Here is a 17,926-nt window from a genome sequence, read left to right on the forward strand (position 1 = left end):
GAACAACAATTGTCTATTGAATTTTTTTTTATATTAAATACAAACTTTTGAATTTAAATATAATTTGAATACAATCTATAAAATAATTAAAAACTACATATATCTAATATATTGAGTAAAACTAAAAGGTATTATTATTAATTTCTCTGTTGACTTGTTCTGTGTGGGCTCATACAATCTTTGAGATAAGCCGAATCACATCGGGATCTTTCTCGTTTTCTTTCTTTCCTCTCATCACAGACTGGAGAAAGTATTTGATTCGCTGTTTTAAGTTGGCGGTGGTAAGATTTTTCTCGTAATGCTCAACTGTTGTTCGTGGTAAACAGTAATAACGTTGTGAATATACAGTTTCCGTAAGTTTGTCCCAGTCGCTTTTTATTTCTTGCTTTATATAAGAGTTGAGTATTAACTTCTTTTCATCTGCAGACATATACACTTTACGTTTAGACGTTTTTGTTAGATGTATTTCTATTTGTATCCATCTGATGAGTTAAGCCTTTTTCAACTGATTTTATAGCTTGTTCTTATGTTGTACCGTTACATCACTGTCCCAGGTTAGCGGGAGGGTTGGGATCCCGCTAACATGTTTAATCCCGCCACATTCTGTATGTAAGTGCCTGTCCCAAATCAGGAGCCTGTTATTCAGTTGTTGTCGTTTGTTGATGTGTTACATATTTGTTTTTGTTCATTTTTTTGTACATAAATTAGTTTTCTCGTTTGAACGGTTTTACATTAATTTGACATTTTGGGGCCTATTATAGCTGACTATTTTTGTATGGGATTTTCTCATTGTTGAAGTCCGTATGATGACCTATGGTTGTTAATTTCTGTGTCATTTTAGTCTCTTGTGAAGATTTGTCTCATTTGTATATAACAATGTTACAAAATGTAATTATATCATAATCATAGGCTGGAATGTATAGCCTTCCATTTAAAACAACCAGCAATCAATCAATCCTCTACATGTTTTTTTAACCAAATCCATTGGTCAGCGATTTTTACAATAGGTGACGGCAAGGCATTTGTATATTTACTGAGCATAGACTATCGCTCTTTAGCGTATAATAAAATGATAATAATAAAAATGATAATAACTTTATTTAAAAGAGTGGCGGAAGATACCAGAGGGACAGTCATACTCATAGATCGAAAATAAACTGACAATGCCATGGCTAAAAAAGAAAAAGACAAACAAATAAATAATAGTACACAAGACACACCATAGAAAACTAAAGACTAAGCAACACGAACCCCACCAAAAACTGGGGGGGGGGGGGGGGGGGGGGGGGGGGGTGATCTCAGGTTAAGTGAGTAACTCATTTTGTTTTAAGCAATTTTTAATAAGGCTCTCTACAGACTATATTAACTATAAAGATAAAATATGTTTGCACTAACTACATGAATAAAACATAAGCAATCTACTCATTCAAAAATATAGACAATAGTTGTATACACATATAACAAAAATAATACACCTATAGTATACATTGTGATTAAACTTATAAATGTAAAAAATAATAACTTGTATATTAAATCATTACACTTCATCATAGATCATCGAACTCCAGCTTGCCCATCAAGTTATGGCGTCCCGTCGAATTTAATAAATAAATTTGAATAACTGATTTCTGAAATTTATGACAAAGGCTATAGAAAATCTAATTAATGTATACAATATAGAAAATCTTAAAACGATTGACCAAAATATACACCAAATTCGGAATGCACGTAGCATTATGAGTTAGTTATCAGTGTTGTTCTGTCACAAGTTGAATATTTTTAAATATTTGAATTATTCAATTAGTTGTTTCTTTCATTATATAGACCATGGGCTTAATAATGGAAATAAAATATAAAATAAAAGGAACTATATCTTTTTCTACTCATTCCCAATTCATGTTCTTGCAATGTCATATCCGGTGGCTTGACAGCACCAATTGTTGATTGACGTTAGATGAATGAAAAAGGCGGAATTTTTTACTCGGACATCACGATACTAGTAATCTATAATTAAATAAGTATATATAAAATGTACAAAAGAAAATATTTTTTTGAAATTGATGAAAAATATATATAAAATAACTTTTAAACTAAAATGTTATTTGAATACAATCTTTGAAAGATTGAAAATTACATTTAGCTAGTATATTGACTAAAACTAAACTTTATCGCTGCTATTAGAACTTGTTCAAGGTTTGTTCATACAATCTTCGAGATAAGGTTCATTACGTCGGGATCTTTCTCGTTTTCTTTCTTACCTCTCATCACAGACTGGATAAAAGATTTGATTCTCTGCTTTAAGTTGGCGGTGCTAAGATTTTTCTCGTAATGCTCAACTGTTGTTCGTGGTAAACATTCATGACGAAGGAAAAAAACAGTATCCGTTAGTTTGTCCCAGTCACTTTTTACTTCTTGTTTTATATAAGTCCTCAGAATTAACTTCTTTTCATCTGTGGACATATTTATTTTAATTTTAGAAGGAGCTTTTGACGAAGTAGTATTTTCATCCGCAGACATATGTATTTTCGGTTTCGATGGACTTTGTGACGAAGAAGTATTTGAAGGGTTTCCGCCGCCAGTTATCTGAGCCCCATCGTCCATTCGCTGTTGTGGAATAAATTGAACTTTAGGTTCAGTTCTTGTTCCATCGTCACCAGAAGGGGTTGCAATTGATTTCGATATATTATGTTCATCTACGAGCTTTCTGCAATATATTACGGTGCAAGTGAGAGTTAAGTGTACCAGCTTCATTCTAATACCGTTTATTCAAAACATAACTTTACTATATAACCATTTGACTTACAAATGTTACAAAGCCTGCCAACAGTTAAAATATTCGTTGTATTAATTAAAAGGTAATTGTCTTATTAATGTTTCATGAAATTATAAATTTTGCGAATTCTAAGTTCTTTTGCTTGACTCAATACTGCATTATTTCCGTATAAATAAAACAAATCGATTCCTTTTATTGAGATCAATGAACGAAATACAACTACCTTTGTGTTCCATCAAAAACTATGAAGATGTGGTATGATTGTAAATGTGACAACTCTCAACCAGAGACCAAATGAAATATATTTTATCAACATTACAACCCTCAACAATGAATGTATCTAATGGATGTATATACTGAAATTATGTTTGTGTATTATCATCCATCCCCCAACCCCATCATGACTTTTCGCTTACAAAACAATTATTAAAGTGGTTCCCATCGATTCAATTGTGTATTACTGTAAACCATAACAAATCAGAGTTATCGAACATCATAAGGACTCAAATAGCTGCCTATGTTTGGAAATACATATTCAGTTTTATCGTTTTGACAGTTGTAAACTATCTGCCCCATATATGACAACCGATAAGTTGAAAAACTTGTGTCTTATCTAAGAAAATGTTAAAACAACTGGTTTTTTGTTTGTCTTTTGGTTGCTTTATATTTTCGCCATGAAAGAGGGACGAAAGATACCAGAGGGGGAGTCGAACTCATATATAGAAAATAGACAGACAACGCCATGGCTAAAAATAAAAAGACAAACAGACAAATAATAGTACAGAAGACCCAAAATAGAAAATTAAAGACTGAGCAACACGAATATAAGATTGTTTGTTTTCGACTTACAAAGAGTCCATTTTGTATCTTTTTTTTTTCTTTTTATCGTCATTAAATCAGTTTCATTGAAAAAACAGCACTATTCTTTTGAAATAACGTATAAGCCTTTGCTCGATTCGGAGAGACTGAATAGAAAGGTAATACTGCGGGGTAAAAGAAACACAGCGTACGTCATCGTTTCTAAAATATGTTGAAATTAAAGAAGTGAAGAATATCATCTATGAAACTAAATATAAAAACACATAAATGGTGTATCAAGATTTGAGAAAACTATACTTTTTCTTTTTGTCTTTCTTTGGTTTCTTTTCAGGTGATGGTTGATTAGTCGCCGCTGATTCTGTAGGTGCAGGTCTTTCTGCAAAACAAATACACAATTTTACGTAATTCATCATACCAAAAGAAAACTCTACAGTAACGTGTCAAAATTGCAACGGGCCTTTTAAAGAAATAACTTATCTGATAACAGCTGTAAAATAGTGCATTCCATTGAATGTAAATGAAATTTTATAGAATAACTCTTTCTGCGGACATGATGTTAAAGCCACTGCAAATAGGTGTCGGCGACTACATGACAAGTTTGCGGTTTTGTGTAACGAATCTAGCTAAACTCCCAAATTTTATTTGAAAGCTTATGTGCAGAGGAAGGTCTGTAAAAGACTGTGTTAGCATGTCCATAGTGATCGTCTTGAAATATAGGGCAAAAAGGTCATTATGAACAGCCATTCATTTTTATTAAATATACAGTTAAGCCAACTATATGGTATTCCTTATCAATATTTGCCAAGTAGTCATCAAAAGAAGAGATTTTCTAATAAATTATTTCAGCATGATTAATCACATTCATGTTATCACTTATATAACACGTACGAAAGTAATAACACATGTATAAGATCATCAAGAAACCATGTGATATAGGAAATCAAGCTACAAATCTTCACTTAGAGTTAAAAGTTTCAAAGGCAGAAGGACGACAACAAAATGTTCTTCACAGAAACCAGACCGCTTGTAACTACCTACACCAATAACTTTTCGTCTACACAAGACTCATTAGTATACTAAAACAAAATAGTCAGATGGCCATTCAAATTCAAAGTTGAAAAGCGTTGAAATCAAATCAAGAAAACTGAGGGAATTACATGAACTCCTTAAGCAGTACGACAGGGTGTATTGACAGGGAAAGTGTGTCTCCTGTACTACACGTTCCGCCCGTCAGGAGAAACCACAGTTAGTCCAAATAATGTATAGATCCGAAAATTGTCAAATAGGACTCATTCAGTGAATATGCAATTTGATGATTATAAAAGTACTTTATATTCATGTGAAAACATCTCGCTATGAAAACGAGACACATACATCGTTCATGTCGACCAATCCGTAATGGACACCCTCTCGTGTCGATTTCAGACGTTCTTCAACAGAACTGTGTTTGAGGATTTTTATATAAAGAGCATTCTGCTGCTAAAGAAATCTGTAAATATGGACATGCACAAGCGTAACGTATAAAATGAGATATGAAAATATCATGCGATTGAACCGAGGATAAATTAATTACTGCTGAGAAATTGGCAATTGGAAAGTTGGAATCATCATGTTTGTCATATAATTCATGCTTTTAAGTCTCCCATATCAAGATATGAAATATACCTTCTTATTAAGGTAACAAGATCACTGAGATATATGCACACAATCACTATAAAGTTGTGGGATTAAACATGTTAAATGACAGGACATTTAATTAATCTGAAAATGAATTTTAAACTTTGCAAGCCATTTCTTGTTCTTTTTGTTTCGAGAAGATTCTGTATGAGTTCTGCTGATAATGTTTAATTGCAACACTGCCGTTTATCTGTATAATAATTACACAAAAATATGAAGAAAGTGAACACTGATCGTCCAATTTCTCACAACATTAACGTGAAAAAATACTATTTATCAAAGCCCGTGATGTAAATAAAGGCAACAGAAGTATACCGATGATCAAAAGTTATCAACCAATTGAGAGAAAATAAATCCGGGTTACAAACCACACCAACTATAAAATGGTGCATAATGTGTGTATAAATGAATAATGAGACAAACTTCAACACAACTAAATCAAAATATTTATTTGTGAATTAACAATATTGATGAGCATTGCACATTTGTGAAATAATATGCCGTTCGTTGAATATTTCTTGTTATGAAAATTATTTGCATACTTCGTCTATGAATATTATTGTTTTAGATTTTCAATAAACTTTTTCTGAAATGAACTCGTAAGTCATACATAATTGAACATAGTTTCTTTACTTACTAAGAATGTGTGATTCTTCTTTAACCTCTACGTTACCATCACCCCTTTTCAAACTCTGATAGAATAGTTTTTCTTTTGCAAGTAGGAGTGGAGGTCCATTTACCCCAGCTTCGTCGTTCACAAACTCTTTTCGTATTTCATCGGGATAAGAACGAGAGTAGATAACAATTTTTCTGCGCAAAAACTTTGCCATTGTTTCCACAACAATATCCCCGACAACAGCTCCCTCCTTTTCAATCGTTGTTAAGTATGTTTCCCAACTTTCGTTGTATAAATTGACAGATTTTTTCTTTTCCTTTAATTATTCAAAAAAATATTCTTTGTATATTACGTGTATCTGTATCAATTCAAAATTAGTCTGTAATAATGTTGTGTTGACATGGAATAGTAGACATTAGATAACTTGCAATTACACCTCAACATTCTAACACTACTAGCGCAAGTTATCATAAATACAAAATTTAATCAAAATTCACCGCTAGATTTGGTGTTTAAAATGAAAATACCGTATAGCGGGTTATTTTCGCGGGTGTAAAGTTTCGCGATTTTCATTGAATAAGGTGTACGAAATATTTTGGCGGTTTTTATTTTGGTGAATTCAAAACTTTTATCGATACCTTTGCACTAGCTCTTTAAAATTGGCGGAATTTATTTTGGCGATTTTGATCTATCCGCGAAAATAAGCGAATATTAACACCCCGCGAAAATAACCCGCTATACGGTACACTGTGACCAGTTAAAGGGAAACCAGATTTGTGTTCGAAGAGATTTTGTTTTTTCTTTAGTTTTTGAGCTAACCTGACCCAAAGGGCCAAGTGGGCTTTATCATCACTTGGGATACTTTTTCCGGGTCATATATAAATAAGTTTGTTTAGTTGGTGAACTATCTGTGTACCCCAACTGAACATACATTGGTGTTTTTATTGTACCCGGAGAAAGTATCCCACTAATCAAATAATGTAATAATCGTCGGTACTATCTATGAAGTGACCATTGAATTATACTATTATATAAACTCCTAATTTTCCAATATACTTAAAAGTAACATATGTAATGGGGTTTACATGGTCCTTTATTAATCTGAATGGAGTGTTTACTTACATCATAAACCCCGCTGACTAAAGTTGTACATGGTCTATGAAATGTTATACATGGTCATTTATCTCTAGACAAGTGTAACTAAACTCTGTATACATTAAACTTCAAATTTTGAAGAATATTTAATGAAAACTTCTCTAATAAATAAATAGGGTTTTCTTATCTTAAAATAAGAGCGTTAGAAAAGTTTGCATAAAAGACCGACCTTAGGAACCGTCAATCAAGCAATAGATAAATCAACCTACTCTCTATCTGTGAAATATTTAATATATCTATGTAAATCAAATACGAAAAGACAAATTTAAAACATGAATGTGACCTACCGAATTAGGATAGTTACCGAATTTGTTATAACATAAGCAACATGTCGGGTGCCACATGTGGAGCAGGATCTGTTTACCCTTCCGGAGCACCGGAGATCACTCCTAGTTTTTGGTGGGGTTCGTGTTGCTTATTCTTTAGTTTTCTATGTTGTGTCATGTGTACTATTGTTTTACTGTTTTTCTTTTCAGTTTTAGCCATGGCGTTGTCAGTTTATTTTCTATTTGTGAGTTTAACTGTCCCTCTGGTATCTTTCGTCCCTCTTTTAAAGAAATGTTTGTAAACTTACATCAGACATATCTCTCATTTGCGGAATAATAAGTTGTCGGAGCTGTAAATGATCCATCTTAGGCAACCCAAGACGACTCAGCTGATCGCTGCATGCACGGAAGAAAGAGTTTCCATCATTTGTAGTATCACAGCAGGAGTATAATCCGTTTTCCTCCAAGAGAAGATTTAGACGATCAATAGCTGCTTCATTTTCAACTTCTGGAATTAAAAAATAATCAAATTAAAAAGGGAAATTGTTGTTTTTTTATGGCGAGGCTTTAAAGCGTCGATTTAAAGACATGGATTACGTAGAATAAAGGTACATTTCGTATTAAAGCATGCATCATAATTGAAAAAAAAACCCATTAAAAACGAATACACCAATCAAAGATAATTATTTGTATATTTTATAAGTGCTATGAAGAATTTGTCAAATGGAAACAAAAAGTGTCAGCGGTACATCCAATTTTCCCTTATTTATTACAGAAACTAATCCAATCAAAAGATATTAATACAAATAACTTTATACAAGAGCTTTTGCACTCTTAAATAGAGACACAATGTTCTAGCCAGGATTTAAAAAGTGCAGGGTGCAAGTAAGAAAAGGGCAATTTAACGCGTTATTCAATGTCAATGAAAAAGGCAATAATTTAAGCCTCATAATTAATTAGCACAGAACTTTTATTATGCATTCTTGTAAATTCAAGTTTCAGTGAAAATGGAGTAATGTATTTCAATGTCTGACAGCAGTAGTATACCGCTGTTTCAAAGGTCATAAATAGATTGAGGGAAAACAAATCCGGGTTACAAACCAAAACTCAGGGAAACATTTCAACTATATGAAAAAAAAACCAAAACCAACGCAATCATAGAAGACCTGAAGTGTAACAAAAACAAGCGACAATGCAACATACATAGAAACGAATTATTTGATAACAACTGCCACATTCCTGACTTTGTACAGGACATATTATGAAACAAGAATGGGTCCAAAGTACACGGATGCCCCACTCGCACTATCATTTTTCATGTTCAATGGACCGTGAAATTGGGTAAAAAATCTAATTTGGCATTAAAATTATAAAGATCATATCATATGGAACATGTGTACTAAGTTTCAAGTTGATTGAACTTCAACTTCATCAAAAACTACCTTGACCAAAAACTTTAACCTGAAACTCCCACATTCATTTATTATGTTCAGTGGACCGTGAAATTGGGATCAAAAGACTAATTTGGCTTTAAAATTAAAAAGATCATATCATAAGCAACAAGTGTACTAATTTTCAAGTTGATTGGACTTCAGCTTCATCAAAAACTACCTTGACCAAAAACTTTAACCTGAAACTCCCACTTTCATTTTCTATGTTCAGTTGACCGTGAAATAGGGGTCAAAAGTCTAATTTGGCTTTAAAATTAGAAAGATCATATCATAAGCAACAAGTGCACTAAGTTTCATGTTGATTGGACTTCAGCTTCATCAAAAACTACCTTGACCAAAAAACTTTAACCTGAACGGACGGACAGACGGACGCACAGACGAACGGAGGTACAGACCAGAAAACATAATGCCCCTCTACTATCGTAGGTGGGGCATTAAAAGGGTGGATTTTACCTGATTTTGTGGCTAGCGAAACCTCGCACTTTGCAGCAATGTTGAATATACCACTAAAATGGCAACATTGGATGACGGGAATACAGTACAAATACATGCAAGAACACTCAAGACAGAGAAATACATAAAATACATAATATAATAGTGCATTCTGACATTTTAAGATAGTGGTTAAGACCGATGGCTACATTGCTGAAGGTCTCGGGTTCGATTCTGACTCGGGGCGCTAAAATTTGAGTACATCACAAGGGTGATTGTCACCCTCCCACACACTTATCTGGTACCCAGACCGAAGTTTAAACTAAAATGGGTACTTTTGGGACCTTGATAGGTCAGAGTTGTTTCCTACTTTGACCTGGAGATCAATCTTCTTATCTATCTCCGGTTTGTCTGTTTTCGCCGGGTGGCCTGCTGGTTCTCTTCGAGTACTTTGGCTTCCTCCACCTTAATAACAGACTTCCCGGTGTCCCTTGTGTTGGGATTAGTTGTCCTTTTGAAAAATATTGTTGTAGTTGTACGTTAGTGACACATCTCCATTAATCCCGATTGGAAAGTGTACATGGATGCCACTGTACCCTCGCAGTGGTTCTTCTATATATTCTATTATATGTTATCACATCCGAAATTTTGAATTTTATGCATTTTAATGCATTTTTTTAATTTTTATGTATATTATTTTTTAACTTCTCTGTAACCTTTGTACTTGCATGGTTTTAGGAGAATAAACTATCTATAAACTATCTATGTAATATCGGGGGCATTTACCAGTACATACAAACATATGTTAACAACAGATGAAGAAGGAATAACAGTACACAAAAGTACATTTAATATGTATATAGAAATAACAATAAACAGGGGCTCTTGCACTGTTCAAGTGGTATACCGATACAATGTGGTGCACAAATTGCTAAACCATATCCGGATTTCGACATCTAATGTCTCTTCAGTTCTGTGCGGAAGGCCATATAATTTACCTCAATTAAGGATATACTCTTAAATTTTAAAGAGTCCAAAAAGGATGAACGGGTTACAAGACCAAGCACAAAAGTCAAAATGAAAAACATATAAATATCATTTTGATATCTATATAATAATACAAACAAACGCATAATACAACTTACCTTGATTAGAAATTGCTTCGAATTCATCATCCTGTAACGTACAAAAGTAAATCAAATAAAAGTTTGTCTTATATTGTAAGCAATATAAATTGACAATACTGTTAATCTGTAAACAAACGTGTGTGCATGTGTCGGAAAAAATAGATATGTATTCAATATACTGTTGAACGGTTATATGCATACAACGTGCTACTGAAAACGCAAAGAACGAAGAATAAAAGTTAACTTAAATAAGATGCACTGACTACTATATTTTAGCTTGGTATTTTTGTACCGATTATTTGCTGTGTCACTGACATACATCTTATATTGCATGTTTTATTCATGAAGACATTAGCATATTTTAAATGGACAATTATCGAAGAACATGCAAGAATACCACGATTACATCTAAGTTATTCATTCAACTTTCTAATGTTTTGGTCTCCTATAATCAACTGAGATTTTTTGCATAACCAATGAATCGATTGAACGGTTGAAGCATAAAATGAGGCATAAAAAATTTGATTTTGATATACAATTTTCGGAGTTTCTTGTTCACTAATTTTATATTCCACTGTTTAATTTTGATGTCCAAGTTGTTTATTTTACCTATACTCAAAACCTGGGAAGCACATACTTACAGAATACGAAGGTTCTGGCTCAAGTTTATACGCTACATACACAATTCCTCCTATGTATGGTTGCTTTGACAAATTGCCTATATCGAATGACTGATTTCGCAATCTTTCGTCTGGTTTTATCAATACATAATAATGTATCAAAGCTTGCTCCAGGGCTAGAGCATAATTTTGCTGATTCGCTTTGATTGTTTTCTTATCCATCAGAATTGCTCTCTTGTTGCATTCTTTGGTATGTTGTGAAATCAGATCCCTTTCAATGCATGCCAACACAATTAGACCGTCATAATCCGCATTCTTGTAATCTTGCCATCTTCCATTTATTCCTCCTCCAAGTGACCACGTGGTCGGTTTCATAGGGTTGAAGTAGGCACCCGTTTTTTGTTTTACAAAAGTCTTACCAATTGTAAAGTCGGTAACTTTTCGATCAGTCTGTGTTTCCAAAGCACTGAAAGATTCTTTTATTCTTAATTTCAATCTTTTGAAAGCTTCTTTAAAAGAAATTGTGTGTTTATGTCGATTGAATTGGTCATGGTCACATATATCAAACAGTCCCGCAAGGTTGTACGAGTAACCTTGACAGCCTCGACAAAGATCGTCAAACTCAGTAAATCCTCGAACTGATCCAGTTGCTGACATAGCTTTAGCTCTCAAACCTATATAATTAGAAATAAAATGTTTACAGAATTTTATATTTTTGAAATACTACGGCATTGCTATCTCAGGAATAGATTACCTGAGTAATATGGCATAACTTTTAGGAATTGTTGGTACTCAGTCCTCTTCAATTTTTACTTTTGTACACGCAACTACGTCTCACGCAAATATAAAAATCCAATCATGGTATCAATGACGAGTTTATTTACATATGAATATGAAGAGCAAGAAACAATTTATTAGCACAATAAAAAAACATGTTCACAAACTTATTCGTCTTACTTTTGTTGAAATAAGGCCGTTTGAATTTGCATGTGTATTTCAAATTGATCAATTTGTGACAGAAAATGTTACCCGTGTCTGGTTGGTACCTGGGAAAGAATAAAGAATTATAAATACATTTTCATAATATTTATTTTACATGTGGTATGTCGGCTTATCAGCAATATAATGATTAAGAATTACCATACTGTTCTTTTACAAGGTTTTACAAATAACATAATATCGGTCATAGTTAATAAGTTTTTACCATATGATTGTACTTGATGAATAATTTACTTAATACATTCCTTTAACTCTGTTATGTCTAGGAGTCAATTGAACTCAAACATTCACTTTAATGGGTCTTAAAATACTATTTACGCATTTAACGAACTTCATTAATTAATTTAAATAACTTGTCATAGCATTTATTTAATTAACTAATCTTTTTTTTCACAAAACAATATATGTATTTCCGTAAATCAAAGATGTTTTTATTTCTCAGAACGTTCATTAGAACATTTACGGTAATCTATTTTTATCTTGGAAACTCTTCACTGATACCAATTCAAAGTGAACTTGAGGGTCAATAAGGGAAAAATGAGATTAGAAAATAATACAAAATAATAACTAATTAACGGGTATAGGACTACATAAAAACTAGTCTAATAACACTTATATAAATGTAATAAAGCATTCAATGTATTTTCTACTAGAGCACAGCTCTATATCGAGGTACCACGTGAATTCCTTTGTTCTCTAAAGACACGTGTTATTCGTACATTCCCATACATTTAATACACTAATCAACAAAACTAATACTTTCTTCCGATAGTTTAAACTGGTGCATAGTAAATACTTAATGCTTTTAAAAGATATATGTTGATAATCATAATAATAGTAAAATTATTATTAAAAATAATTAAAAACCAATTGTTCAGAGAACCATTGATGGTCTTTCCACCAGTAAGATTTTTTTTCATATGAAAATATTAAAATTCGGTTTTAAATGTTAATTTTAGCGTCAAAAGACAGCTTATTGATCGCTGATTCCAAAAATATATGGTTTCTATACAAAAAGATATAAGTAAGGAAGATCCTTTTTTACTTCCGGTTTAAAAGATGTTACTTCCGGTATGTTTTTATAGTTTACTTGACACTGATTCCAAAAATAGATGGTTCTATATACTTTTACATAAAATTAGTACAAAAAAAATGGCAATTTCCGGTTTACAAAAGGTCACTTCCGGTTGACTTTTTCAAGGTCACATTGCTTGCAACCTTTTGCCAAAAGTCCCATGGCTTTATCATGTATATATAAGAGGAAAAGGCAAAGGTCAAAATCTAAAACGTTAAATTTACCTATGACCTTGAGCTCAATTTCAAGGTCATCAACCAAGGACCTCAAATCAAAAGACTCTAGGCCTTTACTTCATATTGTAAATGAGCTATATTACCATACAACTAATATTAGATATAAAAGGGGGAAAACTTGCATTAAATATTACATAACCTTTTTAAGTAAAATTTACGTGTTACGACATGTCACAACAAACAATTGTCTGAAAATATTTTGTTGATATCTTGTATGATTTCTGAATTAAGAGATAACAAGCCAAAATAAAAAAATTGAACATGACCTTGACCTCATTTTTTTGTTTTGGACCAAGGACCTAAAATCAAAAGATCCTAGTCCTCTATCACTTATGGTTTTCCAGTTACAAATTTATTTCAATACAAAAGGGGGGATTACTCTAATATGGGGTCTTCATAAAGCTTCGGTCAAAATAAAACCTAACATCCTGAGAATATAACGAGCAATTTGGAAAAATAAATTTGTCGCTTTCTTTTACATTTGCGGAGGAGATCTGATAACAAGAAAAAAAGTGTTTGGGGAGATAACTCTTACAAAGAAAAGTGTTCGGTTAAACAAGGTGAGTTTCAAAAGCGTATAGACTGTATGATATCATATAAAAAAAAACTAAGCGACATCTTTTGAAACATTTTTACACCGCAAGAAGAACCGTTCAATATTTATCAGATGGATGGGCCGGTGCATTCTTAATATTGTTTCATTAAAAAAGTTATTGCCCATCCTTTTAAATTCTGAAAAAAAGTCCTTGCCCATCTAAAAAAATCTATAAAAAAAGTCCTTGCCCCTCTAAAACTCTATAAAGACAATCAAAAATGATTTAGGTTCTTTTTCTATTTTTAAGTTTTTAAATTTTTATGTCTTGAAATCAAAGAATAGACTTTATACAAACTTTTAAAATATGCTAGTTAATTCTATAGGTATATATCTATGTGTGTATCAGAACCATACATTTTATTGATTTTCAAAACCAGTATGAATATACATGTACAGATTTGATTTTATATGTACAGCCTCAAATACAATATTGATTTAAAATAAAGGAAATAATTTAAATTAAGGGACAATAACTCTTGGACTAGTAAACATATTATCATATACTGAATTTCTAATTATTGTCCTAATAACAGAACATGTTTATAGTTCAAATATCAATTTCCCTTTATCTATTCTACTTTTCAAAAAAGAAATTTAATATGGTATTTTTAGCAAATATAGGCAGACATGTTTTTGACTTTAATGATGCAGCCTTTTTCGCCTATTAATTAATTCCCTAAATTTGACAGCTTAACAGAAAACTATAAAACAACCTGGCATTCTTTAAGATCAATATATAAATGAGATAGCTGTACAGTTATATGAAAATCTAAGTTGATTTGAAAAAGTTATAAATAAAATGAAAGGTGACCATCTGAACTTAGTCTAAACTTAAAATTGTAGCTATTTTCAACCTATTAACTAAATCCATAAAATGACAGCAAAAACCAAAGTACTAAACAGCCTGGCAATCAGTAAGATCAATATAAAAATGATATAGCAGTAGAGTTTTATGAAAATGCAAGTTGATTTGAAAAAGGTTTGAAAAAAATTAAAGATGACTATCTTGAAATGACCAAAAACTGAAAATTTAAGCTTTTTCTTAAACCTTTTTATTAAATCCATAAGAATGACAGCAACACACCAAACTACCAAACATTTAGGCATTCTATAAGATCAATATATAAATGAAATAGCTGTAAAGTTTTATGAAAATCCATGTTGATTTCAAAAAGTTATAAAAAAATTGAAAGATGACTGTCTGGATTTAGCCTAAGCTGAAAATTTGAGCTTTTTTTTTTAACCTTTTTATTAAATTCATAAGAATGACAAAAATACACCAAACTTCCAATCAACCTGGCATTCTATAAGATCAATATATAAATGAAATAGCTGTAAAGTTTTATGAAAATCCGTTGATTTGAAAAAGTTATAAATTTTTTTAAAGATGACTATCTGGATTATGCCTAAACTGAAAATTTGAGCTTTTTTTTTAACCTTTTTATTAAATCCATAAGAATGACAGCAATACACCAAACTACTAATCAACCTGGCATTGTGTAAGATCAATATTTAAATGAAATAACTGTAGAGTTTTATAAAAGTCCATGTTCATTTAAAAAAGTTATAAAAAAAATCAAAGATGACTATCTAGATTCAGCCTAAACTTAAAATTTGAGCTTTTTTTTCTTACCTATTAATTAAATCTATAAATTTAACAGCAATACACCTAACTACCAAGCAACCTGGCTTTCTATAAGATCAATATACAAATGAGATAACTGTAGAGTTTTAGGAAAATCCAAGTTGATAATTTTGTAAAATAACAGAGCCCGCGCCACAATCAATTAAATTGTTAAATATAACGACACCTGTATTTGTTGTCCTTGTAGCATGTATCATTAAAATAGTTAAAATTGTGTGGGATAACTATTTATATTATAGTTATATATAGCTGATGATTAGTAAAATATATATGTATATACAAATATGTTTTATGTTATTAAACTAGTTCATATTTTCTAACTACATTAAAGTAGGAATTACATATATTTATTCATAAATATATTATTTATTCAACTCCGTATTTATTTTAACCTCGGGGGGGGGGGGGGGGGGGGGGGGCACTTGCTATATAATTAGTGGTAGGGATGAGCCGCTGGAATAGGTCACTTTTTCATGCTCTACGATATATGAAAAGGGTGAGAAATTCAGATGAAATATATCAATAGGTTGATATTATCACTTGCTTGATTATATCATAAGTATCTGAAACTAATCAGATGTCCGTATTTATTTTTGATGCGGTTAAGGTAGCAATACACAGTTAGGAGTTTAGTTTCGCATTTTGGCCCCTGTGGATTTTTCAAATAGGAAAGTTATTGTGTAATAAAATTCATTTTTAGACAGATGAGTGCTAATTTAGCCTTCAAAGATGGTTTATAAGTGCACCAAGATTATTTTTTACATGTTTTATGGGCTGTTTTCTGTTTGACAATCCGTATTTTCATAGCTAGACCGGCCATCGGTCCAGAAATTAATGTACTGTTTACAAACACTCTTTTTCTACACGAAGTTTTTGACGCAATTTTACAAAAAAATGAGACGAAAGACATATGATTTTCATTGGATTTGCTGAATGATATATGTACACAGTTTCAGAAAAGGTATTACTTCAAGCGATTGAATTCTACTTTTAGCCAAATTTTGGGGAAATATGTGACATCTTTCCCCCCTTTTTTGCAATATTTTATAACAAATACATGCAGATTGTTGCCATGGATACACCGAAAAGAAATTATATTTTACCATTTTATATACTGGATATAAAATCTATGGAAGATTCTGATTACATACATATGCCCATATATGACACAAACAGTAAGCTTGATATTGCAAGAAAGCAATGAAAAGGGGATGGTAAAATTCATGAGGGCAAATTTTAGTATTTTTTCCTAACTGTTTATTGCTACCTTATGGCATACTTACCAAGCTCAGAATTGTATAAATTAAGACTTTTCATGCCACAAATCTATTGATATTTAGATTCTAAATCAACTTCTGAGTAAATTAAGTGTTTAAGAATGACAATATATGTCAATTTTATTGTTTACAGTCCTTAGCAACCAAAATTAGACATTTTGACACAAGGCTTATATTTGTACTCTATCGGCTTAACTCTTGCTTCTGATGGATTGGGCTGCATGTAGTAGCCTAAGTATTGAACGCGTTGGTTTTTTTCTTGCGAATATATATCAAATTATTGTTTTTATCTAGATTTCATATTACATTTTGGCATATATTAAATGTATAGTTAAATCAGATGTAAGAAATTGATTCCCTATCACCAAGTTTTTTAATCAAGTCTTTGGTATGCAATAAGCATAAAGATTAACATTTTTATGCTTGAAATTGCTAAATTTTATACAATGTTGCATCATCAGAGATCTTATTAAGATATTCAACATTAAAAAACTGACAAAAGAGGTACAGTTCTTAAGATTTGGCTAAAAATTGAGGTAGAGACAAGATTTTACACTTTGACTTGGCACCTTTCTTTAAATCAGTTTTTGTCGCGTTTCAGTGTCAACTGCTAACCTTCATAAAATATTCATTACTCAACCAATTTCCAAAAATAAAAGGCCATTTTACTCGTATTAGCTAGCAGAACTCAGAAAATAAGTTAAAAGGGAGAATTTGAAAAAATATTTACTATTAAGGTAGCAATACACAGTTAGGAGTTTAGTTTCGCATTTTGGCCCCTGTGGATTTTTCAAATAGGAAAGTTATTGTGTAATAAAATTCATTTTTAGACAGATGAGTGCTAATTTAGCCTTCAAAGATGGTTTATAAGTGCACCAAGATTATTTTTTACATGTTTTATGGGCTGTTTTCTGTTTGACAATCCGTATTTTCATAGCTAGACCGGCCATCGGTCCAGAAATTAATGTACTGTTTACAAACACTCTTTTTCTACACGAAGTTTTTGACGCAATTTTACAAAAAATGAGACGAAAGACATATGATTTTCATTGGATTTGCTGAATGATATATGTACACAGTTTCAGAAAAGGTATTACTTCAAGCGATTGAAATTCTACTTTTAGCCAAATTTTGGGGAAATATGTGACATCTTTCCCCCCTTT

At 31.8% G+C, this 17,926-nt stretch overlaps 1 protein-coding gene across 1 annotated transcript in view; it reads right to left on the reverse strand.

The window, feature by feature from the left end:
- Window positions 1-1,319: 1,319 nt before the first annotated feature.
- LOC139498503 (uncharacterized) overlaps window positions 1,320-17,926 on the reverse strand; it is a 19,561-nt gene continuing 2,954 nt past the window's right edge. The window contains exons 2-7 of the mRNA XM_071286917.1: window positions 10,958-11,610; window positions 10,335-10,365; window positions 7,615-7,814; window positions 5,907-6,201; window positions 3,890-3,968; window positions 1,320-2,704 (exon numbers count right to left, since the gene is read on the reverse strand). Coding sequence (XP_071143018.1) covers window positions 2,200-2,704; window positions 3,890-3,968; window positions 5,907-6,201; window positions 7,615-7,814; window positions 10,335-10,365; window positions 10,958-11,593 — 1,746 coding nt within the window. The 5' untranslated portion in view covers window positions 11,594-11,610 and the 3' untranslated portion in view covers window positions 1,320-2,199. The remainder of the gene's footprint in view (window positions 2,705-3,889; window positions 3,969-5,906; window positions 6,202-7,614; window positions 7,815-10,334; window positions 10,366-10,957; window positions 11,611-17,926) is intronic.

This window comes from Mytilus edulis, chromosome 12 (assembly GCF_963676685.1).
Source record: "Mytilus edulis chromosome 12, xbMytEdul2.2, whole genome shotgun sequence".
In the NCBI taxonomy this organism is placed as follows: Eukaryota; Metazoa; Mollusca; class Bivalvia; order Mytilida; family Mytilidae; genus Mytilus; species Mytilus edulis.